Below are 25,498 nucleotides of genomic sequence, written 5' to 3' on the forward strand. Positions count from 1 at the left end.
ACGAGTTCTATCGCAACTAGTTGCAAAGCTTTCTCTGCTGAACACAGCTCTTTGCCATTGCATGTATTTTGACATTTGGACGATAAGGGGTTAGTGTTCACGATATATGCTAAATGGCACTCTCCCGTGATTATTTAGATCTCGGGATTCAATAATTGAATTAAAAATTGGAGCAAGAATTTGATGAAAGCTTAGGAATAAATCGTCAGGGGAAAAATATAATAAATATTACGAACTGTCTTAACTGAAAGAGTATTTAGACTGCTTAACGCGCCACCGCGAGTAGCCGACAATCTAACCTTATTTGTGTGTACAAATAAACGTATTAGAAGGTATCTTTTCCTTCTATTCGGTGAACCTTCCATTCAGTGTTTCGAAACTTGCATTATCTCAATTTTCCTCGTAGAAAATTACGAGCATATCTCATCGTATCAATTTGTGAGTTAATACATTATAAAATGCTTAGGTTATCGCGTGCCACGCTAGGAAACAAGCGAGGACGACAAAACAAATGGAAGACGAATGTGTATGGCGCAGGTCGCGAAAAATTCAGGGAGATGTTTACGATTCTATTATAAATTTCTCGTGAGACGAAAATAATCAAACCAGTTCAAAACAATTCCAAACTCTACGTACACACGCAGTTCGTCACTGATAATCTTTTCGTATATGGTGAATAAATCAAACATCGGAAAATGAACATTAGACCTCTTGTGAGTATTACAAATCGCTAGGAAAATATAATTCTTATGTGTGATAAATTATTTTATTATAAAATATCATAAAAATATCTAATATCTATCGAGGAATCTGATATTCTCCAAATAATCCTCGAATGTTCGAATATTTTTTATTATTTAAAACGTTAATCTCTTTTGCAGTTTTGTAAATAATATACGAATAAAAATAAATTGACAGAAATTTATTCAGTAATTACAGAATTAGTTGCACAATTGGATTTTTGTTCGTTACAATTGAGGATTGTGGAATGTTATCAAATAATTTTTAGAAATGCATAGTTTTGGAATTCTTCATAATGTTGTGTTAAAAGACATTTGCTAATATATTTTGTCTAACTATATGTGAAAACTATATACGGTTATAAAAATTGATCTCTGTTTGAGACGAATGTCACTAGAGTTAGTCTGCCGATTGAATGTCCCTAGAGGCCAATAGACTCCATGTGGGTTCTGTCAAGTGTTACGTACGCATATCTGTTACTTCTGTAACTCAAACTCTGTACTGATTTATCTATTATTATTAAAATTAAATTACCAAGTATGTTAGTAAAAACATTCTGGTGCACTGGAAATAACAAAGGAACACATGCATCATTACATAACAGTGTATGATAAAAATGTTCTACATAAACATCGTGTTTAGAATATTTGTGTTTAATTTTAAGGATCAAACTTGCTTTTCCACGTAAGACCAAAATTAACAGAGAAAGTGCATAATTTATATGTTTTATATATTATTATAACTTACATTTTAATGTATGATTGAGATAATAAAATATAGGTAATAAAGTGTATTTTATATGTATCAGTGTTATTAAGTATCATGACTCGTCTAATCTTACCCCTATATATATTAAAATTGTTATAGACATATCAATAAGTCTGATCGAATTAGTCTTTGAGGTTTACATATTTTATAAGTTATTAATATGTATATATATATATATATATATATATATATGCATGGTTAATAAATTTTCTTTATATAATCCAAGAAAATTATTAATTACTCTAAAAGATATGTATCATATTACATCCTTTTTGTACAGGTGCAGTAGTAAATAAATGATAATGGCACACACCAGTAAAAACTATGAAACATTCAAAGACGCAAGATTAAGACAGAATCGGCAATATAACATTCCAGAGGATAAGAGTGTAGCACAAACAGGCTTAGACATATTATACACATCTCAAGTGGACCGTAACATAACTGATGAAAATGTGGAAAAAAAGATATCGTTGTTGAAACACTTATTGGAAAAAGATTTGAAAGCTGCTGACTTTAAGTGGTCTCTTTTTGTAGCAGCGTCCAACACTTATCGCTATGATACTTGCTTAAAACCATTTCCACCTATGTATATTAAAAATGAATGCAAAGATATTGAAGCATTGGTATAGTTTCTGATATGTGTGTATGTGTGTGTATGTATGCGTAACAATATATAATAATCATCTATTATTTCTTCTGCAGAGGAGAGCCATAGAGTCAGTTCCTCCTTTGTCCGTGATATTCAAAGAACTCAATACAGCTGGTGTGTATGAGAACTATCGTGAGATAATAGAATTATTGTACTGGGTATTGTTAAGATTAAGAGATCCACATATCAAGAGCGTACAGAAAGAATATGTAAGTAAATGTTGTCTGTAATGTAAAGATTTTTCTGAAGATCAGAAAGACTCGCTACCTCACATGTGACACAAGTTCTCAAATAAACCAAATCTTATATTACAGTACGATTGGGTACTGAAGAAAGTACCACTGGAAATGCCAGCTGCAGCGCCAAATCTTATATTCCAAGTAGAGAATATAAAGCAATCTACGGCAGAAGAAAAGTGGAAATCGAGCAGAAATGGTCATTCGACATTTTATGCGTACCATGGAACACGTTTGGAAAATTTCCATTCTATCGTGCATTATGGTTTGCAACAGAACATGTGCAAGGTACCGTGATTAACGTCGAATGAAATTTGATATATGCTTTTGATATTTCATCGTATGTTCTCTTGTTATTTTATATAATTATAAAATTACTAAATATTCTTGCATAATTCGTTGTCAGAGGTCGGAATTTGGCAAAGGAATATATCTTTCGAGCGAATTAGGAGTGAGTTTACCCTACAGTCCTGTAGGTTATGGATGGGGAGGTAGCATTCTTGGAAGTGAGATAAGTTGCATAGCGCTTTGTGAACTGATCAATCATCCTGATATAAAGAGAGGAGACTCCAGTGAGTGTATCATTGTTGAATAGTTATAGTTTAGACAGTTTGAAAAGCAAGTGACAGTGTTATTTTTTAGATAATGATGCGCAAAACACATTGGAGGATTCCATGGGTGGTAGAATACCAGACAAATATTATGTGGTAACAAACAGCGACTTAGTAAAAGTACGTTATTTGCTTGTCTATGCTCAAGATGTCCAAACGACCAGGTAAACTAATTAATTCTATTGTATTTACAAACTTAGAAAATACATTATTCAAATTTTACACAATCACGATCGCTACTGTAAGCAACATTTTGATATTTCAGCTCTACCGATAATTCCGGATTGCTCTCATGGTTCAAGCAACACAAATTGCTGACATTCGTACTCGGTTACGTCGTGCTACTAGCTTCAGTTGGACTAACACAGAATAAACAAATAGAAAAATATTATAGGTTATTTATCCAAAAAGCAGGACTTGAATGAAAGAAGAATAGAGTCAAAACCTTGATGTAAAAGAAAGGTTATATGTACAATATTTTCATAAAATTAGAACGTGTGCCAAAGTCTGCATGTACTGTAAAAGGCTATATATAAGTCATTTATAAGCAAATGCACGAGAAAAAACGAAGAAAGGATATTTTCTAATCTTTTTCATAATAGGTGAAATATGACTTGGAGAGTAGTTTCTCTCCTGAGACTTTTATTTTCGGTATTTATAGCCTTTTACATGTCAAATCTTTGCTTATAATGTACTTATTCTATGTGAGAAATATTATCTTTTATATGCATTTTTCGAATACATATATATAACGGGATAAATATATTTTATGTAACAAGATATCACAAATTACACAGTTTTAGAAAACATTTTTATTTCTATAATTTTCAATATCGCGAGAGTATGATAGGAAAGTTCTCAGTGACCAAATAATCATCTTCAAACACTATGATAAGATTTACCTCAAATTCTGGAAAGAGATGTCATATGATGTATATTAGAAATGTAACATAAATTTTTGTATGTTTTAAACATCAAAAAGATAGAACAAGACAATGCGATAATGTCCTTACCAACTTTGAAATTGCTTGTGCTCAAAGTGGGACATGTAAATAATCTTGGAAATATCATGTAGATTGGAATAGCAAGATTCGTGCAAGCGTTGCCTTCACCAATTTGTATATTTTGTATCTCCGTCGCTGCAAAAATACATTCTCAGAAATTCTCACTGTATATCACTACAGTATACTTTTCAACCCTTTGCAGTAAAGGATATTGTCAATATAAAGAGCAAATCTAAGTAAAAACACAAAGGGTTAATTTACATTTTCATGAATCACATAGTTTTTACCATCTCTAGAGTATCCTTCTGCACACCCACAAGTTTCTACCCTGACTAATTGCAACTCTATGGACTTTATAACAGCCTCACAATATTCAATTATCACCTTCAAGTACAGAATTGATGTAAGTGAAAAAGTACAGAATATTGAATAATAATATGTGAAGAAAATTATATACTTCTCCTGTCAAGGGCTCAGAGATTTTGCAGTGCAGGGAATCTAATCGCCCTGAAATGCAAAATCTTGGCACATTGGTTCTGTCTCTAGCATTTTGCAGAGATTCCGGCATTATTTTAAAGAACACGATTTTACTGTGCTCCTTTTCTACCTTGATATTTGATTTATCCTCAACTATAAATTCCAATGACTTGCTCACATCCTTTGCGAGAAAGCTTCTTTTTATATCACAGCGTATCAAGTACTGTATATTTACAAAAACGCCATGATAAGTTTCATAAAGGGATTTATTTCCTCTTGGCTTCAATGGTAATTCGAAAGGTATCTCTGTTTTGCCACTTGGAATCTTTCCTGACGGAGCAACATCTAATGTGTATTGCACTAATTGTATGGGCTGAAAACAAGATTTGTCTGTAAATTATCATCACTATACAGTTGAATGAAAACAATTGTCTTAGTGAAAACCTTATAAAATATTTGTGCAACTGGTTTTATAACCCAATTCATCCGATTTAATATAAGAAAATTACAACATATACTAACCTTAACAGAATTATAAAATGCTTCAAAAATCCCGACATTTTTCGAGCTAAGTTGTAAATTGACCGAACCTTCCATAGTAAGAAATATCCCATCGTGTTTTACGTCCGAATTAGTTTTTAACAATATTAAACCAGCAACAACCTCCTACAACAACAACATAACCTCAATTCCAACTCGCATACTCGTAAAAAAAGAAAACTGTACACAACAAGCAACCGACCCCCTGGTGATATATTTTGCTCGCGCGTTTTAATTTTATGTCTATGTTGATAGACATTTTGCGGATTGTATCAAAATTTTTTTGACACTATTTGATAACTGTCAAAATTAACAATCGTATCTGTCAAAACGAATCACACGCCATCGATAGCATTGTCAATGTGTCCGACGTATGCGACATTTCTCAACTGATTCGAAATTTTTATTGTACTTTTACGATTATAATTAAAGTTCCTCAATCAAAATCGCCGCTGCTAGACTTTCGTAAGGACTTTAAAGTTTCGGAAAACAGCTGTCGATCAGCTGTTGATGAAAGCTGTGTTGCCATCCGTGTTTGTTTGCAGAACAATTTAATTGTCGTTCAAACAATTCATGCGACATTAATCCGCTCACTGAAAAGATATTAAGAGAGACAAATAATACATGTTAGGAAGCATATACACGTAGAAATCGTATAAATATTTATATAATGAGGCATCTAGTATACAATACTTTAGTATACAAATAGGACATTGTATTAAAAGGTTAGTATTTCCTACGTGTCTTTATTTGAGATACGCAGTCTCAGTATAGTTCTTATAAGATTTGTAATCTCGGGAATTCAGGTCGTTCAGTATGACGTCATCATTATCGTTGATATAATTACTTAAGAAATTTCTCGAAAAAAAAATGAGACGACTGAATAAATAAAATGAAAAGCAGTTAGTGGCCGAAATAAAATCGAAAAAATAATTCCTATCCTAGTAAGATATAATCTGCATTTTTTCTCATTATATAATTTATTTCATCGTTTTTCATTTGATTCAGTTGCTATGTAGTTTTCCTTTTCTTGTCCTTTTTTAAAGGATTCTCTTGGTTAATCTTTAGAAACGCTGCCTTTGAAAAACCTGAATTATTTCCGGACCTTGCCCATGCAAGATGGAGCTAAAAACGTTAGGATACGTGTACGTTACATCCAACAGACGACCAATCAGACAGCCGCATTCACGCGCTATTTCCCCTGGAAGCACGCGTGCGCGCCGACCTTCGGGTGCTCGGCCAAACAAATTCAAACCGACGGAGTCGTTACTTCGAGAGGTGAATCCAGCCCGGCGTTGCTCGGAAAAGGCCGTTTAAAGGCTCGCTTCTCGAAGGAAGGGACGCAAATACGTGTTCAGCGTCGCGAAAATATCGTTTTCTTACTTCGTGCGATTGACAATGGCAACAAAAAGTCGGACTACAGTTAAGGTGAGCGTGTGATTTAGTTTTTGGCAGAAGCGTATTTTTCCTCTGCGTCAACCTCAACTGGTCGTTGCTATCAGACATCTTTAAATGTCCTTCGCATCCCTGAAAAAGATACTCGCCATGCTTTCACGGTTGCTCTTAATCCTACGGGATTCTGGACGTCTGTACGCCCAGGTTCTCGTGACAGTATACGGTTTCGTGATTCTTTGCGAATTCTTCTCTAACATTTTTCCCCTCCCACTCAGGCGTTTACACCCCGCCCTCAAGCGTAATGTAATCCCCTTATGTTAAAAAGAGGACGTTAGATTTCAAGTTCATTTGCTTTATTTATCGTTCTCGTTAGTGCGTCCTGATTTTTGCAAATTACATAAATTATGTAGTAATAAATTTGCATGTGCTAATTTGTCTTCCTTGAATGTCTTCCCATGGGGAAGATACTTGTGCATAGTAATATGATTGTAATAAAAAGGAAAAAAATTACAATAAGCCATTCAGACTAATATGAGATTTTATCACTGGTATATCATAGTATATCCATTTTTGCAAGCTGTAGAAATATTGATAAAATATTGTATATCTTAGATGTATATACTTTATTATGCTAAAAAGTTTTTTGTTATGATACAGATTGCGGTTAATCAAGAAAATGTTAAAAACCTCAAGCCTTCGGTAGCAATTTTACCAACAAAAACAAAAAGACCAGTACTACGTGAGATAAGCAACAAGGTCAACACGTTAAGGGGCGTAGAGCCTATAGATAGGACTAGTTTATTGCAAAAGGATAAAAAGATGGTGACAGTGGCAGCGCAGAAGCGGCAACCTGTGAAACGTGAAGCAAAAGAGAAAATTCCAGAGAAGTCACCACAAAATACCAGAGAAGTTCAAGTTGTAAAGCCAGTCGTCAAGACTGTAGTCCAGTCCAGTGAAAGCAATGTATGCGATGAAGATCCCACATCGATGAACATTTCTGATAAAAAGGTAGAAACACCCAAGGCATTTTCGTCAGACTTGATTTATGAGGACATTGATGAACAAGATGAGAAAAACCCCATCCTGGTTTCTCTTTATACTAATGAGATACATGAATATCTAAGAGGATTGGAAAATAAATATCCCATTGAGAGAAAATTTCTAACGGGTCAAGAAGTTACTCCAAAAATGAGGAGTGTGCTAGTAGACTGGTTAGTCGATGTTCATCAACAATTTCGAATGATGCAAGAAACCTTGTATCTCACAGTCGCAATTATCGATCGCTTTTTACAGGTAAAATGCCTTAACAAGCTAATAAAATTCCTAGATTCACTAATCAATTGATACATTAATAATGCTTGCTTAACTTGGTCTGTGCAGGCTTACCGAACAATAGATAGGAAAAGATTGCAGCTAGTAGGTGTAACAGCAATGTTTATCGCTAGCAAATATGAAGAAATGTATTCTCCGGATATAAGCGACTTTGTATACATAACGGACCAAGCGTACACAAAGTCGGACATATTAAAAATGGAAATGGTTATCGTAAAACACTTGAATTTTTCTTTCGGCCGACCACTGCCGCTACATTTCCTGCGAAGATACAGCAAAGCCGGAAAGGTATGCATAAGCATTATTCATATCAATTTTAAGCTTTTCTCGCTCAAGTTGAATATCTTGGCGCGCACATGTGTATTAGACTGTTGGCTCTCAGTCAACGCTTTCTGTTGTTTTAAAGGCGCTCCCTATACACCATACCATGGCGAAATATTTCCTGGAGCAAAGCTTAATTCACTACAATATGTGTCATTATCCACCTAGTCTCATCGCCGCAGCAGCAATATATCTAGCGTTTATGTGAGTGATAAAGAACGAATTACCTTATGTGTATTGCGATTAAAAATGATAGCAGCAAGTAACAATGACCACTTCTTACAGAATTATCGGTAATGATGAGCAAGACGAAGGCAAAATAATCTGGACAAATACTTTAGCACACTACAGCACCTATTCTAAGGACGATGTGTTACCTGCCGTACGTGATATAGCTGTCATAATAACTAACGCAGAAACAAGTAAATATCAAGCTGTAAGGAAGAAGTACGTTCATTCGAAATACTTTGAGATCAGCGTTCGGCCAGAACTCAAGTCACCAACTCTCTTAGCCATCGCGAAAGCGAACGATAATGCTTTCATATAACGCTTGTTCGTGACATTAAGATGTTGAGATATTTTTTCAATAAGGTATTTGTCTATTGAATGTTATGTGAATGAATCAGACTGTGAGTGTTGGTATGATACACGAGAGATTGCATCATTATCCCGATAAAGTATAAACTTTATCACAAAGTGATGAATGTCGCGTGGATTAGACATTTAATACACGAATTACTTATTGAAGAGCACAATCTCGAGTTTATAAACTACAAACTAAAGAACAACGAGGACGTATTTAGAGATTATATACAGAAGTTTGTTAGTGTAAACATTAAAAAATTTAGTCAGGTAATACTGATGGACTTTATTTTGGACTGCCATAGAGGTACTAGGTACAGCAGAAATCATAAAATATATCTTTTATAATAGAGTATTAAGTAACTTTTAGTTTTTATTCTCCCCTAGCTGATTATACAAATATTTTAATTTTGATATAAGTCCTACAACGATACTTTTAATGTTGCCATATGAAAATATGAGAGTATTCCAAACGTATACTTCAATTCTTTTGTGCTTTTATATTCATATTTTCTAAAATATAGTCTATTTTCAATTAGTATGAGAATACATTCTTAGTTTCGTCTGCACTCAAAGTTCAAATGGAAGTTGTATAACAATTATGTACAAAAATTAAAAATAAACACTAAGGATCTTTCTGGAGTTATCTATCTATTGTTCACGAACTTTTTTAGTGTCGTGATAAAAAAAGAATTTTGCAAGATCCTACTATAAGGATATATCATTATTTTATCACTATCATATTTTAGCACTATGTTCTATCAGTTATATCTTATAATGTGTACATAAGAAATTTACTAGATTCGCTAAAGTGTATGATCATAATTGATTTTGTACTGAAAAATTAGTTAAGAAATCCTAATATAAAAAAGATATGAATCCTAAATTTTATTTCGACTTTAATTCAATCTCTAAATCTGAAATATATATATATATATGATTGTATCAGAGTAAAGTATAAGTGGCTGTTATGTATGCTTAGGTTTTGTTATCCTTAAATTTAATATGTAATATCGTGATATGGATACAAACATAATGATGTAGATTAAATTACTAACTATACACCCGTACTTTTGTAAATAAAAAGTGAAATCACCACACATAACTGCTGCTTCTATGTTTTAATTTCAACCATTTATTATGTTGCAACGATAAACAGTCTTTTACAACATATACTGTATCACTTATAATATATTGTGTAATTTACGGTAGAGTAGTACTTTCAAACTTATGTTGTATGTACGGCACGAAGTTAATTTCAGGCGGTGGATACGTTACACACATATCTAGAAAACGAAACGCACGTTAAAAAAAACTGATAAATATAAAAGGAACATCGATTTAACATTAGGAGTGATATTTATAATCTGCTCTTACATTTCAGATTGTCTTAAATCTCAAGATCTATAAAAATCGTTTTTTTTTTAATAACTGCATATATCAAGATGAATTTAAGACGATCTTATAAATATAAGATCGGACCATGAATAACGCTCTATGTTTTACTACCAAGGACCCACCTGCTAATCTAAGGTACATGTTCATTTCTGGATGTTGTGCTGATGTGTTAGTTGCTATTTTTTCCTGCAAATAAGTTACGAATCATAAATAAATACATACAAAAGCGTAATTGAAGGAGTCACTGGGATATTTCTAAAGACGATCACTCACTATCTCGCTTAAACTTGTAGGCGCTGTTCTGTCCCAGATCTCAGTTCTACTAGTCTCCACTAATTTGAAGAAACTATGTACTTTCTCCTCGAATGCATACGCGGAGTCATCGAATTCGAAGTCGATCAGCGCTTTCACAAGCTCCGACCACTCGTCTGCCAAATTGAAAGAAACATCAAATGAAAGACACATCACGAATGTGTCTTGTCTGAATGCTACCATAATACACAATAGCAATGTAATTATCGCTTCTTTAAACGTACCTCTACGTTTATCCGCGCAACTAACGATCTCGTAAAGCATGTGCATCAGGCCTAGATCCTCGAACATACTGCCTTCTTTCAAACTCAAAAGCTTCCTCTCTTGTTTTCTACGGTTCTTACTAGATCGGTAGCTTCTCCTGAGAAAGAGAAAGGTGCGATTAAGATTACGTCTTGTTTTGCTGTATTATAGCAAATATACGAAGTATATTTTGTACTAACCCAGATGCTGTAGACATCCGTGACCTTTGACTAACGGTGGAACATGCGACGCTGCTCGCATCGCTGAGGAAGTCCGTGACTTCTCCATTGGACGTCAATGTGTCGTGATATATGCTTTCGTTAGTCGTGACCATCTGTTTCGCACGGAGCTCAGCTCTTACCACGGCGAGGCGCGACTTATACTTAACAAAATCTTCCCGTGAGTTGTGCAGTTGTGTCAGCGAATATTCTGCGTGTTCTTTCACCCCGGGCTTGATATGTGTGTCTGCAAAAGCAAAGTAAAATTCATACGATTACTTTAGTGCATCGAAATCTTTTCAATCTTCGAAGAAATGTTAAGAATTTTCAATTAGTTACTTGAAACTTATATTAATTGAATATCAATGAAATGGATATTAATCGGTATCGATATATTGATATTCTCTCGCTAATCATAATAATAATCACTGACCAATCAAATCTAAACGCCGAACATCGTGCGCTACCCTTATCGCATGTTTCCAGCACCTTCCTTCGCACATCATCGCGACAGCTTCCTCGACGTCGTTTAAATAATACATTAATATTTCAGATGCTTCTTTATACTTTCGATCTATTTTCAAACCTTTCACTATCTGTCTGTAGAGCTCGTTTAAATCTGCACGACTAAAGAAATTGCTCTTGATTATTATGTAATATTGATTTTAGCGACAAATCTTGTGTATAAAAATCTAAGAATTATATCTCTACCTTAAATTCAGTTTCGTCGACAATATGATGCAGTCTTGCCAATTTCCAGCAAACATGTGCGCATTCAAAGCTTTCTCAAAATTTTCATTTCTGGAAAACATAGTGGCGGCTTCTGAATACAGTCTCTTACTCAACAAATACTCCCCGAAAATTTCAGCCACTCTCTTATACTCCGGGCTACTTCGCTCGAACAATTTTATCGCCGTGTCATATAACTCATGATCATGTATCAGACTTAAACATTCTACAAATTTGCCCGGTACTTTGGACAAATGTACAAGTGCGGATTTATACCGACGAAGGTGCATGTCGATGGAATACTTCATGTGATTTTCCTCAAGCTTACTCAAGTTCTTCAAGAACGGGATATATTCCTTAGGATCCATTTGCGATTTAGATGCTACGAACATCGCCAGTTCGCACTCGTACATGCCCAACGCGATGTCGTACAGAACATGTGTGTTCGCTGCAAACTGCAGGCATGTAAATGCATTTTCAACGACGTCTGAGTTCTCCGTTGCTTTGACCTCCTGGAATTTCTTGAGAGCAAGTTCTATTCCTGCACTTTGCTTATCCCTTGCGAAACTCAACAAAATCGGTTGTATCAGATCATTCGCATCGTCTCGTTTCTCCATAATGTCTCTTAATATCTTACAGATTCTATCAACTTTAGTCTCGATACTCTTTGACTCATTATTTTCCGGCATCGCGTTTGACTGTACGGAACGTCCCTGGTAAGAACTCGCGTATATCGTAGTGGTGACGTCTTCATCTACTAATTCCGTCAAAAAGCGACACAACCAACTTGATGATTTCTCGCTGTTTTCTATGAATTTCTCTGCATTGTCTATAAATAATTGCGGATTATGATCGTATATTAAATTCGGGCTTATGTGATGCTTTCTCACGAGGTCGATCGCTGTCCGATAGTCACAATTATCAAGATGAAAACCTACTATACGCAACAATAATGGTCTTGGCTCTATGCATTCCAGGTTGCCTCTGGGCATCTGCAAAATCGTCTTTGAGCCTTCCGGTATCGCTATAATTATATGAGAGCCCCTTTCAATTCGCCCGATACTAATATCTGCAACGATAGATCGCAAAGTCGCAACATTAGAAAACAAAAATATTCATGAAACGATGAAAAAAAAAAAAAAAAAAAAGAGTACAAAATCTTCACCTGTTAACAATGTCTTGTGGGCAATGTCTGTAAACAATGTCTTATTGGCAAGTTCCCAAGGTTTGACAGTTAAATCGTGTTTCTTCAGCTGCTCCATGCCACTTTCGTTCAACGGAATGCAAATCAGTGTATGTTGCAGTGTTGTGAGAAGCAAGAATGCAGAGTGTACGTAGAAACTCGTGATGTTATTAGCAACTTCCTTGCCGTCGATCAGAAGGCAATTCGAGTAAGACTGAGCGACAATAAAATTTTTTAAGCCAAACTTTACAGCTTCCACATGGCAACAAGGCTCTTTCCATCTTATACTCGTTGGAATCATACGGTCTTCGTCCTCTTCGTTTGCGTCCGTATTGTATATTAACACAGACTTGTTTGTTATCACGTAAGCTGAGCATGCATTAGAAGAAGGTATAATATGCTCTATCGGTTGATCCATTATATGAGTGTTTCCGGAAACATCTACTGCTAATCCTAAAGGCACTATGCGCAAGTGATCATAGGCGGCTATGGTCTTCACATACATCATTTTATATCTAGTAATCCACAAGAAGTGATGTAAATTATAAATATTGCAGTTTCCAGACAAGCATGTTTTACTGCATTGAAAGTTGTATTGCTGGAAGACTTTGTATGTTGTGGGCAAATTCTACAAAGTACCAGTAATTTATTTTTACATGTACATACTTCACGTGTAAATTTTGCACATTTAAGTTTACATTACCATCTCATTGTTGCACTTACCGGTTCTTGCTGGAAAAATATGAAATTATTATTACATGAAACAGCACAAAATACATTGCTGTTTATCCAATCTTGCTGTATGGGTTTTATATTTGGTGCGAAAATGATTGCATTTATTGGTTCTTCAAATTCCAAATATTGATGTGCCATCGGTGGTGGTATAATCTTTTCTCTGAAACTTGTTATTAATATTCTCTTTCCGTCAATGACACCGACTACGGCTTTGTCATTCACGGTATTACCTCTGCTGTGATTCACGCACCAATTGAAAGAGGTAACTATAATTTCATTCAGTGTTAAAAGAATCAATTCTTTCTTATTGTATCTTCCCGCAGAGCTCCACGTTGCATACATTAATGGATGCTCAGTACAAAAATTGATAGTCTGTTTGAGGTACCAATGATAGTTATTTTCAGTCCATAACTGTAATACAGTATTCTTTGTATCTGATTCCTTTGCATCTGGCTGCTCACAAACAATAGCCAGTATATCTGAATCCGGTGACCAAAACAAATCCTTCACCTGGAGAATTTGAATTTGAAAACAATGGTAATGATAGAAGATATTAGAAAAATTGTACTATTATATATATTTAATGTACCGTCGCTTCCTTTGCTTCAAAGGGAAGAGAAAATTCTCTGTGTCTAAGACCATTTTTCTCAAAAAGTGCAACAACAAGTTTGTTGATTAATTTTTGAGGTGCAGCAATTAGGTCTCCTGATGGTTTCCATGCTAAACATTCCTCTAAACCATTAGTTGGTTCACTGGTATATTGTAAATGACCCTGTCTGTTGAATACTTTAAATTGTCGAATTTTGGTTGAGGCATGTAGAAAACTGACAGCAAATAAAGAACCATCCCCTCGCCAAGTGATTCTAGGAAGACCATCATCTGATTCATTTGCATTTACTTGTTCTGGCTTGGCTTTAGCTGCTGCTTTACCTTCAGAACCATGAAACTGAGTATCCTTTTTGCCCCAACCAACAGTTATGAACTGTTTGTCTCCAAAGTCTGATGAATATAAATCTACCTATAATATAAAGTTGATAATATTATATATATTAATTACTACAAAGTATATAGATTTTTGTAAAATTTAAGATATTAGTAATCTTAGCTGAGACTTTACCTCTGATATTACTTGGAAATCTGATACCATAGTAATTATAGTTCCTGTACCTGTCACTGCTGTAATGATCTCATGATCTGGACTAAGTGTCATGCACTGTAGGCCATTGTCAAAAGTAGCTACTACTTCATATTCAAAATATTCAGAAAAATTTTCACTTGTCACATCTAATCTAGCGATATCACCATTGTCATACGCGCAATACAACTGTTGCGTTGTAATGCAATATTCAAATCCAACAATCTTGAGGTCTTTGCATTCGACAATATTTTGAACGTGAGATTTACGTTTGCTATCAGTTGGTAAAATATAGAGACGAGTGTCTAACAGAATATACAAATCTCCATTGTTTGTATTGATAGTACATTTCCAGGAGTATATGTTCAAAAGTGGATCGTCTCTCTTAATATGTTCAAAAAATGGAAAACTTTGACGGTATTGTCGATGAATAACTAAATTCTTCATGTTTCTGACAATATATCACGTATATTTGTCTACAATTCACGCATTTAACTTAAAAAAGCAGTTCCTTTATATTCCACACGATTTTTAGTGACGTGTACATATCACGTGCTTTCAATAACCTAAAAATATTATCGGTTCAGTTCAGTTCAACACTTAGGTGAGTAGACTTTGCAATTGAATGCCTCTACGCCATTACTCCGGATTAAGGGTCGTGGCACACAGAAAAACTTAAGGGACGTCTACATTGGAAGTAAACAGTAAGAAGTAGGAAGTAAGAATAAGAAATTGACCAATCATAGTTAATTATTCTTCTCACATTCGACTGTGGTTGGTCAATTTCTTATTCTTACTTCCTACTTCTTACTGCTTACTTCCAATGTAGACGTCCTTTAAAGCTGGTGGCACATAGAAAAACTTAAGCAGTAAGACATAAGCAGTAAGCGAATCAGCCAATCACAGTCGTTGATTCTTGGACCGTAAGAAGAATCAACGACTGTGATTGATCAATTTGCTTACTGCTTACGTCTTACTGCTTAAATTTTTCTGTGTGCCACGGTCCTAAAGCCCATTCTACAATTGCGTAAGCGTAGTCGTGAACGTAAGAGTCAACCAATCCGAATGTTTTATTCACTGATTGCTTTACTCTTTGTTTGGTTGTCGTAATCATTTACAACCACTTACATCCACGTTCACGCAATTGTAGAATGGGTTTTATGCTTCCGTCGTATATGTGCTCTATGCAATGGCCGCGTTTTCAAATGGTATATCCGACCCGTGCTAGAAAGCTAGAGATAATTGTAAACAGTTTTATGTTTTTAATATCAAAGGATAAAGCGTGAATGTCATTTTGAGTTGTATATCCCGCTTTATGCATTGTTGAAATTAGCTTTTCCGAATCTTCAGAATATAGAGACAATCAAATAGAATGTGTTGTAAATTTCTTAGTTCCGCTCCACAATCACATGTTTCTGCAGTAATAATTTCCTTCTCAACAAGATGTGTGCTAGTGCGTACGTGAAATGATCTCAGTCTAGCAATTAACGATATTACGTCTCGTTTAACAAATTTATATTCCCAAAACCATGGTCTAGTGGATAAATTGCTGATTCCTGAGCGATATCTTTTTTCTTTCCATGAAAATTGTTTGCTTAGTACTTTCTGAGCTAATTGGATAAATTCAAATTTTATATTTGAGATTAAATCCTCCACGTATATTATTTCTTGCTGAGAATTTAAGAAGCTCTGCGCCGCGGATTTGGCTAATTTATCCGCTATTTCATTTCCTTCAATACCCCTGTGAGCAGGGACCAGCGTGACGTAAAGCCTGTATCAGACTACCGACTGCACAGGCCGACCCGACAGCCGACTATGACTGCCGACTCTCAATGGATCAATTACAGTGAGGCGCCGACTCGACACCTCACTGTGATTGGTCCATTGAGAGTTGGCAGTCATAGTCGGCTGTCGGGTCGGCCTGTGCAGTCAGTAGTCTGATACGGGCTTTATGCCTTGATTTTTAGTGTTTTGTAAAAGCTCTAAAAAAAAAAATATTATTGTGACAAAAATATACTTTAGAGGTCTGTTCTTTTTCGAAGAACTTTTTATGGCTCCTGCACACAGGACGCGGTAATGCTTGCCGCGCGGCGGAAGTTCGCGCGACAGCTAATCAATATGTTGCTTTTCCGTAAGAGCTAGAAGATTATTACGAAAAGCAGCATATTAATTGGCTGTCACGCGAACTTCCGCCGCGCGGCAAGCATCCTGTGTGCAGGAGCCATTAAGTAGTACATTGGGATGCGTTCGGAAACGTCACCCGGGTGATGGGAGAATTCATTTTTAAATAAAAGAGCTCTTTCACTGGATAAAAAGGATAGATTCCTGAACTTACAAAAAAAGAATTTTTTCAATTACTAAAGGCTGCGTTCCGAAATTTACTGCTAATAGTGAAAATCTATAGTTCATGTCACATATAGGCCGGTATTCATAGTCGAATCTTATTTCAAGACCGTCTTAAGTAATAGAGAGTTTTTGCAATTCCGTATTTTAGATACGGTAAACTCTGAAGTTATGTGACTTCATACCGTATTCCGTTTTTACGTAGTCTATTTCAAAAGAGTTTTTGCGGTGAATACGATAACGTACGATAAAACAGTATTTTATAATAAGATGGAACCCAGTAAACATGCATATCTAAAAGATGTCGAAAAGATATCTAAAAGACGTCTTATGCAACAAAATGTTGCATAAGATATCTTTTAGATATCTTTTCGACATCTTTTAGACATGCATGTTTACTGGGAAGTTTATCATTCTCTTCATATGGGATATTTTGGGATATAATCTTCTTTAAAAGTATGAGATCATCTTGATTTGTGAATTTCAATCATTCAGATTTCATTTTGGTAACCATAACATCGACGTTACTCGTGAACGCTATTTTTCAGAAATAACGTTCGCACATTGTCTGAATAGCGTTAAGGTGACCAATGCGCATGCGCAGTTTGGTCTTTTGACTCGATGACGTCATTTTAGCATTTACCGTATCTATACCGTATGTTTGCAAAAACTCCCTAATGTCTTAGTCCCGAGCCATAATAGGTGTAGTAAGCTTTAAGCCTTAAGAAATTGACCAATCACAGTCGATTATTCTTCTCAAATTTGACTGTGTTTGGTCAATTTCTTAAGGCTTAAAGCTTACTACACTTATTGTAGATAGGGACTTACCTTTTGTCCACAACCTTGCTTTAATTTTTAAGCCGTAATAAATAAATGGATCAACCACAGTATATTATTTTAAAAATAATCAACTGCAGTTTGTCAATTTCTTACGACTTAAGAATTAAAGGAAGGTTGTGATCCGAATACGGTTTTGTGATTGGTTCATGACATCTTAAGACAGTAATTAAGATGATCTTAAATATAAGATCGGACTATGAATACCGGCCATACTATAGAATTTCAGTACTGGCAGTGAATTTAGGAACGCAGCCATAGTTAAGGCCGATTTATGAACCGTTAACTTATGCTGTAATCCATAAGAAATTGACCAATTGCAGTTGATTATTACAAGAATAGTCAACTGCAATTGGTCCATTTCTTATGGATTACAGCATAAGTTTACAGTTACGGCCATCATAAATCAGTCTTTAAAAGAAACTTGACTATAATAAGACAATTTCGTCGAATGCACCGATTGGCTATCGGATAGAAATTTCCTAGGGTATTCTAAGAAAATATTACGAATTTAGAAGTTCTCCATTCGATAACCAGTAGAATTTTAGCCCTAAATTAAGTATTGAAAATTAAACGGTTTTGACCAATTGGAACAAAACGAGCCAAGATCGAAATAAGCTAATTCGTGGAATTCCAATTCTAATTCGCAATTCTCAATATTTACTAATCGAACGAACTAATGGATCATGCCACAAATTTGATAATTTTACGTCTTCGCCCGTTAGGTCCCATCTAAATGATTTACGATAATAGCTGCGAAATTGCTTCGAATTGTCTCGTTTGGCGGTGCTTTCACAGCAGACAAGCGGACGAACGAACATCAGCGCCACCATCAGTGTGATAAGATGATTCGCGAGAAACAGTCGTTGTGAGGGTCATCGAGCAAGCGAGTGACCAGCCAACCGCAATCTGCGCGACACAGACATCGTACACGGGTGGAAATTAAATTAGCACTTCGACCGAGTATTCTCGCGAAGCACGTATCCGTAGGTCCACCAGCCGCTTCATCCGAGAGTCTGCTGCGGAGCTGGACTGTAGCGGTGATAGTGGTGGTGGTAGTGCAGCTGGTGCTAGTAGTGGTGGTGGTGGTAGTAGTGGTGGTGGTGGTGGTAGTGGTGGTGGTGGTAGTGGTGACGGCGACTGGGAGAGCGCGCGACGGTGGCGTTACCGTTTGGAAAATCGACGACGGCTCGAGGCTTCTAGAAGAACGCGGGGCGCCGTAGAGGCGGCCGGAGAACTGCTGGACGACTCGCTGTCGGAGAACCGCGGGACAACTCAATTGTAGTGCATTTCCGGAGAGAAATCGTACGTACCTTGGCAAGGAAGAGACACGGAGGCGCATTAGCCGCGCGGTGCTCGCGCGTTATATCGGGCGCCGCCAATCGCCGCTACGACGACTATAGAGAGAAAGAGATAGAGAACGAACGAGGCGAGAGAATGAAGGAGTGAGGAAGAAAGAGAGACAGAAGCAAGAAAGACGACGGCTGGAAGCGCAGCGAACCGTCGATCGTCGCGTGGTTCACGCTGTTTCTTTCGTTGTTTGCGCGGATATCAAACGTTACGCTGTCGGGAAAAGCCACAAGAACGATCCGCGATAACTTCGTGGCGTATCGCTCTTTCCGGCGAGATGCGGATCCGACACGAGATTTTCTTTCTCTTTCTCTCTATCTTTTCTCTCTCTCGATGAACCGTCCCGACACTTGGCAACGCGCATCGTGGATCCGCACACACATATGTACGCATACGCACGCTTACCTATCTATCTATTCGCTTCACCTACCTACACGCACGAGACTATGCACCACGGACGCCACACACGCACACCTGGGGAGAGATATATGTGTACATATACGTACGATATGCGCTCTCTCTCTCTCTCTTTCTCTCGCTGTCTCCTCCCCCTTCCTCTGCCTCACTCGGTGTGGCTCGGAGTTGTCAACGCTGTCAACTCGTAGCCGATCGTTCCGTTCATCAGTCGACGGGTGCTTCGTGTCGCGGGAAAAAAGATTATCGATCACCGCCTGGACGTTCGACACTCGTCAAGTTATCCATTCGAGTACGGTTCGTAATCACGGCGCGTTTTGTTTCGTGTAGAGGAACAGGGTGGGAACGAGCTTCTCCCGATGGTATACGGGATGCTAACGATGTTGCCGCGAGATGATTTTCTTATTAGCGCCTCGGCTCTCGTTCGCGGCTTTAACGTAAGATCAGCGGCGTGAAAGACTACTTCTGTTGGTTATTCAAAACGGATATTTGGATTGCAGTTCTAACGATACGCACAACCGCGTAATATTCTCCATTGTTGCATTGATCTTAGACTGAAATTTGTGTTGCAAATCGTAATTGAATCTTTTTTTGGGGATGCTGATTTAGGTCTGATTGATTTTTAGTAAAGACCAAACTGAAAAAAATGGAGAAAATTTGTTTTCTCACGATGATTCTCAAAATTTAGTTCAATTGGAAGACTGAGATATCTCAGAGTATATGGAACTTGACAGGTGAAAGAAGATGACAAGTGGTTATCTTTCAGTTACTCTTAGACAAATTCTCTTTTGATCTAAGAGTCCTTCATTAAATTATTTCATATAATTTTTGTGTCCATGTATAAAGATAATATTTTGTCTTTTTACAGAGATTTGCATAAACAATGGCAGCATTACCTAGGAGGATTATTAAAGAAACTCAAAGATTAATGCAAGAACCAGTTCCTGGTATTAGTGCTGTGCCGGACGATACAAATGCTAGGTATTTTCATGTAATAGTAACGGGACCTGAAGACTCGCCGTTTGAAGGTGGATTGTTTAAGCTCGAGTTGTTCCTACCTGAAGATTATCCAATGTCTGCTCCTAAAGTTAGATTCATTACAAAAATATATCATCCAAATATAGACAGGTAAAGACAAAAACTATTTGTCTGCTTTGATCATTCAACATACACAAGTTTTGTTCTCGTTGAGTTACCTTTAGCATTTGTTTTACGTCACTTAGTCGTAAAAATATATGTAGAGCCACTAACTGACATAGTTCCCTCCAACCAATTAATTATTAATTAGACTATAGATAACTATGAGAAGGAAACACTACTCGCGTACATTCACACACAATGCACGAATCAATTGAGATAAAAGCAAGATTAGCAAGCATGATTGATTGAGATAAAAGCAAGATTAGCAAGCATGATCGATTGAGTACAGCGGGTTACAAAATGGTTTAGACACAATAAAGTTAGTTTAAAAGTCGAGAGTCATTACAGATGGACTTATGAGCTACAATAATATAATTAAGAATACTAAATGATGACAAATAATAATAATACTGATAATATATTAATAATAATAATATAATTGCTGGGTTAACCTGTCAGTAATAACTTTCATTTTTGACAGTTAGATGAACTTCTAACTTCATTATGTTTAAACTGTTTTGCAAGCCACTGTGATTCAAATTCACTGACGCTTGAATGTACCTGCAGATTGGGCAGGATCTGCCTGGATATTCTAAAGGACAAGTGGAGCCCGGCTCTTCAAATCAGAACAGTCTTGCTATCCATACAGGCGCTCCTGAGCGCACCGAATCCCGACGATCCTTTGGCGAACGATGTAGCTGAACTTTGGAAGGTCAACGAAAGTGAAGCGATACGTAATGCCAAAGAATGGACTCGGAGATACGCTATGGACAACTGATCTCAGCCTTTACAGATCGCCTACGTCGCGAAGCGTCGTTATTCCTACCTGTCCCAGACTTCTAATCACCTTACCCGCACCAACTGCGTATCCCGCACCTGTGTCCACAATTTTGCTATAAAAATAATAAAATTTTTGTAAGAGCAAAACAGAATGGATATTTTCTATATGGGGAGTACACAAAGCACCGTTGGATTTTATTCAACCGCTCATTGAGAAACTTCGAAGAATGTTAGTGGAAGGACGCGACATATACATACATATATATGTATATATATGTATATGTATCGAATTATATTACAATTTAAGTTCCAAGTTACATTAAGAGAAGTTATTGTGTGACGTACGATTCGTTTAACGTATTGCTACGGAATCTTTCGTGCAATTTATAATTTATACTTTTTTCTATTTCTATAGTGTATTGTCTCTATAATAGTGGATTTGAACGGCTTGAATGGCTTATACGTTCCGAGATAAACTTTTTTTGTTCGATAAGAATAATTTCATATATATATGTATATATATATGTATGTATATGTATATATATGTATGTATATATATGTATATATGTGTATGTATATATATATATACACCAACTGGTTGTCATCTGTCCGATACATCGTAGACTTAAGTATTCTTGCATATTTTAGAATAGAGAATGGATATAAGAGAGCGATCGTTATAAAGAAATTACATCGGAAATAACTGTTATTTATCACAGATATCTTATAGATAATATATTAAAAGAAAAAAAGAAGTTATAAAAAAAAAACTCGCAATCTGTGTAAACTTAAGCGTCTTCTAACGTATACAGTTGTTTTTTCGCAAGATGTAGGATACTATTATGAGAATTTCATTTTCAATGTATAATAATGGATAATAAGAAGCATTCGAATAATTGGTTTTGCTCATAAAGTGCATTGTAAGTGAATACGAATCTTCCATTATTATGTTAATGATAATTGCCAAACAATTACTTAATGTGTAAATACAAATAAGAGAGAAAAAGAGAATAGAACAATTCTTTATTGCTTCTCGCAATAAATGAGTTCTATTAAGAGATACGAGAGTACATGTAATAATAAATTTCCGTGTAAGAAAAATCGAGCCTGCTATATACATACATACATACATACATACATACATATATATATATATATATATATATATATATATATATATATATATATATATATATATATGTTTATATATATATATATATAAACTATAGTTTCATGACTATTATTTACATATATAGAGCACCCTCCCCCGTGTGTGAAATATGTAGCAACCTATTTAAATATAAATATTTTCCATGTGAGATCAAATTAATAATCGCCACACAGGAGAATCGAACAAGCGAAAAGTAGCTAAATTTACAGATATCGTATGTTGTATAATTAAATATAGAGGAAGATAATAGAGACGAATCTCAGCGATAAAACGGCATACCACAGGAAATACATATATCGATGACAGAAATGTTTAATATATTCTCATCACGGGGGCATTGGCTTGATGAACTATGCGAGAATAATAATGTCAATGCAACACGGATAACGAGATCAAGTGAAAGAGAGAGAAAGAGAAAGACACATACAACCAGTTAGTATATAAAAAAAAGCGAAGATGTTATGAGTCACCTTTGAATATAATTATTACGACAGTTCGGAAAGTTCTGTAATTCAAGGACACTGGGATCGGTTTAAACAATTGTAGATAATCTGCAATAATAAAGAGATTATTATTAAGAGTTTGGGACATACAGAGTAATTATTCTATTGTACGCACACGTTATGTATCTCGTATCGGTACAGAAAAAATTGTCCGAGAACTATTGCGAAGCGATTAACGCGTATAAACTCTGCTCCGATAATAAATTAAGACCCTGAAAAAGTTCCTTTCTTTTCATATTCGCCTTGGTTGTACGATTGCACGTTCCATTGCAAAACTTTAACATGCAATATCCAAATGTATGTGTTATCGATTTAAAATAAATAAAATTTCATTTAACGTCGTCGAGTTTGTGTTTGAAATGCGAAGGTCGATAATGTGTAACAGTAAAGTATTAATAAATAAAATAACTAATATCGATTTCCGTTACGCGGCATAACATACGTGCAGGTTTCCATTCCATTATCTTTCAAAGAAAAAAAGAAACGCACTATGACGTCCTTATCAACATTGATTGATTCAGTATCAAAAAGAACGAAAAAGGTTATTGAGAGAGCTTTTCCAAGAAAAAACTTGTCGGCACTTTTATTCTCATTTTACGTTATTAATAGTACAGATAATTTTAGTCTGCTTTTATCGGCGCCACACGTGATGTGTATACTTTGCTTCGCATGTCACACGGAACATTTTGAAGAAATGAGGCCTTTTGAAAAAAAGGAAAGAAAAGAGAAAGAGCTATATCCGTCGGACGTGATTGTCGCGCGTACTTCCCAAAAGAGAAAACTGCGTTTGAATTCAAAATTACATTTTATTGTATCTTAGTATGGACTAGCATATACCATATACACATTCAATAGCTCACTTATAATTTATAACTTATTATACATTCACAAACATTGATAAAGACAGTCATGATATCTTGTAGCATGTCTCATGACTGGTGAAGCTACAGCGCAAGCTCTATATATGTGTAAGATATAATTATTTTTATTTTTTATGAATGTGAGGTGTTTGTGTGTGTGTTTGTGTACGCGCACGTGCACACACGCGTGCGTGTGTGTGTGTGCGCGCGCGAATGTCCGTATGGTTGAGTCTCGATTATTTCATAACGATTCTGACTGTAATTTTGAGTCTATCATTCATACTGACTTTGCACGATCATCATTCCTTATTTTATTATAAGGTTTAATACATATATATATATATATATATATATATATATATATATATAATTTTATTAACCAAATACATTCTACAAATTAGATATAATTCGTATTGCCTTTGTGGAAAGGTGAACGTGATACAAATATCTTACAACGTTTCGAAATAACAAATCGATGAAACTTTCTCGATTTAATAACTACGTGCTCATTTAGATTCGAACGAAACGAGAGATCTCCTCTCTCCTTCTTATCGTGTCAGTTCGCGTAACTTATCCATAATAATCGTAGAAAAGCTAGAAAAGAGATTTCTATGGGAAAAAGTTTGCACGAAGAATATCGACAGAATATCAGAACGAATAATTCAAAAAATCTAATGTGCATTTATTAATTAATATACTCATAATTATACCTCAAAAAGCCACACTTCAGTAATAGTTCATTGTCTCCCTTCAAATTATTCGAAATGAGAAAGTCTACTCAGAATCATCCGGGACAATGAATGACGTTTTGCGTAACAATGGCGACTTAACAGTGTTATTACACTTCGCTCTGAACGAACACACAAATAATGACCACGCAAGGCCAGATTGACAGTACAAGTTGCAGATGTTATTATTTAAAATGTGGCTAGACACATTCAGTCAGGGTGGCTTGCGATGGCTGAGAGTATCAACTTACTTTTGTGTATATATATACTTTATATATATATATATATATATATATATATATATATATATATATATATATATATACATACATGTATATGTATATATATTCATCTTATATTCTTAGCGTAATGACTAGATAAGTTTCAGCCACCCAATATATAACATCTTGTTTGATCCCATATATTATATTCATACCGCTCTGTTGCTCGCCGAATATATGGTTAAAATTTCTATGCCAAAATTCATCGCCCTATAACGTTATGTAATCCATGATCTAACACCTAGATCCTGGTGTATGACTCCAGCGAAGGATAATACTTTCTGCGCATATTCACTTAGATACAATTTTTGTCTATGAAGAACGCAGGTCTAGTCGCCCACCACGATGATATATCCGGTTTTTTCCCCCATGATATGCAATATCGTAATATGCTGCTCCGCTCTCTATATCTTTGTTTCTTTCTTTCTCTGTCTCTCTCTCTCTCTCTCTCTCTCTCTCTCTCTCTCTCTCTCTCTCTC

General features: G+C 35.7%; 4 protein-coding genes across 10 annotated transcripts; 2 read left to right on the top strand and 2 right to left on the bottom strand.

The window, feature by feature from the left end:
• Nucleotides 1-937: 937 nt before the first annotated feature.
• On the top strand, nucleotides 938-9,594 carry LOC116849109 (G2/mitotic-specific cyclin-B-like). The gene is made up of 11 exons (XM_032825927.1): nucleotides 938-1,346; nucleotides 1,790-2,135; nucleotides 2,215-2,370; nucleotides 2,476-2,685; nucleotides 2,804-2,969; nucleotides 3,040-3,172; nucleotides 3,274-3,331; nucleotides 7,082-7,717; nucleotides 7,805-8,044; nucleotides 8,163-8,281; nucleotides 8,363-9,594. The coding sequence occupies exons 2-11, from the start codon at nucleotides 1,806-1,808 to the stop codon at nucleotides 8,622-8,624; spliced, it is 2,310 nt and encodes a 769-aa protein (XP_032681818.1). The 5' UTR covers nucleotides 938-1,346; nucleotides 1,790-1,805; the 3' UTR covers nucleotides 8,625-9,594.
• On the bottom strand, nucleotides 3,240-5,733 carry LOC116849097 (vacuolar protein sorting-associated protein 26C). 3 transcript variants are annotated; one of them, XM_032825910.1, is made up of 6 exons: nucleotides 5,232-5,731; nucleotides 5,012-5,155; nucleotides 4,470-4,862; nucleotides 4,300-4,396; nucleotides 4,022-4,147; nucleotides 3,758-3,918 (listed from the first exon to the last, which is right to left on the bottom strand). In XM_032825910.1, the coding sequence occupies exons 1-6, from the start codon at nucleotides 5,286-5,288 to the stop codon at nucleotides 3,836-3,838; spliced, it is 900 nt and encodes a 299-aa protein (XP_032681801.1). In that variant the 5' UTR covers nucleotides 5,289-5,731; the 3' UTR covers nucleotides 3,758-3,835. The 3 variants fall into 3 exon arrangements, 2 of the variants coding, with proteins under 2 accessions (XP_032681793.1, XP_032681801.1); XR_004379086.1 differs by having other exon boundaries at nucleotides 3,801-3,918; nucleotides 4,274-4,396; nucleotides 5,232-5,732; XM_032825902.1 differs by having other exon boundaries at nucleotides 3,240-4,147; nucleotides 5,232-5,733.
• Nucleotides 9,595-9,771: 177 nt separating the features above from the next.
• On the bottom strand, nucleotides 9,772-15,253 carry LOC116849061 (putative elongator complex protein 1). The gene is made up of 11 exons (XM_032825841.1): nucleotides 14,595-15,253; nucleotides 14,067-14,495; nucleotides 13,466-13,987; nucleotides 12,725-13,370; nucleotides 11,542-12,628; nucleotides 11,264-11,457; nucleotides 10,813-11,077; nucleotides 10,594-10,730; nucleotides 10,331-10,485; nucleotides 10,180-10,243; nucleotides 9,772-9,945 (listed from the first exon to the last, which is right to left on the bottom strand). The coding sequence occupies exons 1-11, from the start codon at nucleotides 15,057-15,059 to the stop codon at nucleotides 9,863-9,865; spliced, it is 4,047 nt and encodes a 1,348-aa protein (XP_032681732.1). The 5' UTR covers nucleotides 15,060-15,253; the 3' UTR covers nucleotides 9,772-9,862.
• Nucleotides 15,254-18,622: 3,369 nt separating this feature from the next.
• On the top strand, nucleotides 18,623-23,487 carry LOC116850602 (ubiquitin-conjugating enzyme E2 N). Of its 5 annotated transcripts, none has more exons than XM_032829093.1 (3): nucleotides 18,623-19,097; nucleotides 20,425-20,684; nucleotides 21,264-23,487. In XM_032829093.1, exons 2-3 carry the CDS (start codon nucleotides 20,440-20,442, stop codon nucleotides 21,472-21,474), a joined length of 456 nt encoding a protein of 151 aa, XP_032684984.1. In that variant the 5' UTR covers nucleotides 18,623-19,097; nucleotides 20,425-20,439; the 3' UTR covers nucleotides 21,475-23,487. The 5 variants fall into 5 exon arrangements, with proteins under 5 accessions (XP_032684984.1, XP_032684996.1, XP_032685000.1 ...); XM_032829105.1 differs by lacking the exon at nucleotides 18,623-19,097 and adding an exon at nucleotides 19,107-19,527; XM_032829109.1 differs by lacking the exon at nucleotides 18,623-19,097 and adding an exon at nucleotides 19,599-19,853.
• Nucleotides 23,488-25,498: the final 2,011 nt, after the last annotated feature.

This window comes from Odontomachus brunneus, unplaced genomic scaffold, assembly GCF_010583005.1.
Source record: "Odontomachus brunneus isolate Ranch 3 - 2012 unplaced genomic scaffold, Obru_v1 Obru_scaffold_005, whole genome shotgun sequence".
NCBI lineage: Eukaryota > Metazoa > Arthropoda > Insecta > Hymenoptera > Formicidae > Odontomachus > Odontomachus brunneus.

Coding starts and splice junctions, on each gene's coding strand:
- LOC116849061 (XM_032825841.1), bottom strand. CDS start 15,059: ATGAAGAATTTAGTTATTCATCGACAATACCGTCAAAGTTTTCCATTT. Junction 13,988..14,066: donor TTGAAGCAAAGGAAGCGACG/GTACATTAAATA, acceptor CAAATTCTCCAG/GTGAAGGATTTGTTTTGGTC. Junction 12,629..12,724: donor CCACAAGACATTGTTAACAG/GTGAAGATTTTG, acceptor CTATCGTTGCAG/ATATTAGTATCGGGCGAATT.
- LOC116849097 (XM_032825902.1), bottom strand. CDS start 5,288: ATGTCTATCAACATAGACATAAAATTAAAACGCGCGAGCAAAATATAT. Junction 5,156..5,231: donor GCAAAATATATCACCAGGGG/GTCGGTTGCTTG, acceptor TTGTTGTTGTAG/GAGGTTGTTGCTGGTTTAAT. Junction 4,148..4,299: donor AGAAGGATACTCTAGAGATG/GTAAAAACTATG, acceptor GTATTTTTGCAG/CGACGGAGATACAAAATATA.
- LOC116849109 (XM_032825927.1), top strand. CDS start 1,806: ATGATAATGGCACACACCAGTAAAAACTATGAAACATTCAAAGACGCA. Junction 2,136..2,214: donor GCAAAGATATTGAAGCATTG/GTATAGTTTCTG, acceptor TTTCTTCTGCAG/AGGAGAGCCATAGAGTCAGT. Junction 2,970..3,039: donor TATAAAGAGAGGAGACTCCA/GTGAGTGTATCA, acceptor GTTATTTTTTAG/ATAATGATGCGCAAAACACA.
- LOC116850602 (XM_032829093.1), top strand. CDS start 20,440: ATGGCAGCATTACCTAGGAGGATTATTAAAGAAACTCAAAGATTAATG. Junction 20,685..21,263: donor TATCATCCAAATATAGACAG/GTAAAGACAAAA, acceptor ATGTACCTGCAG/ATTGGGCAGGATCTGCCTGG.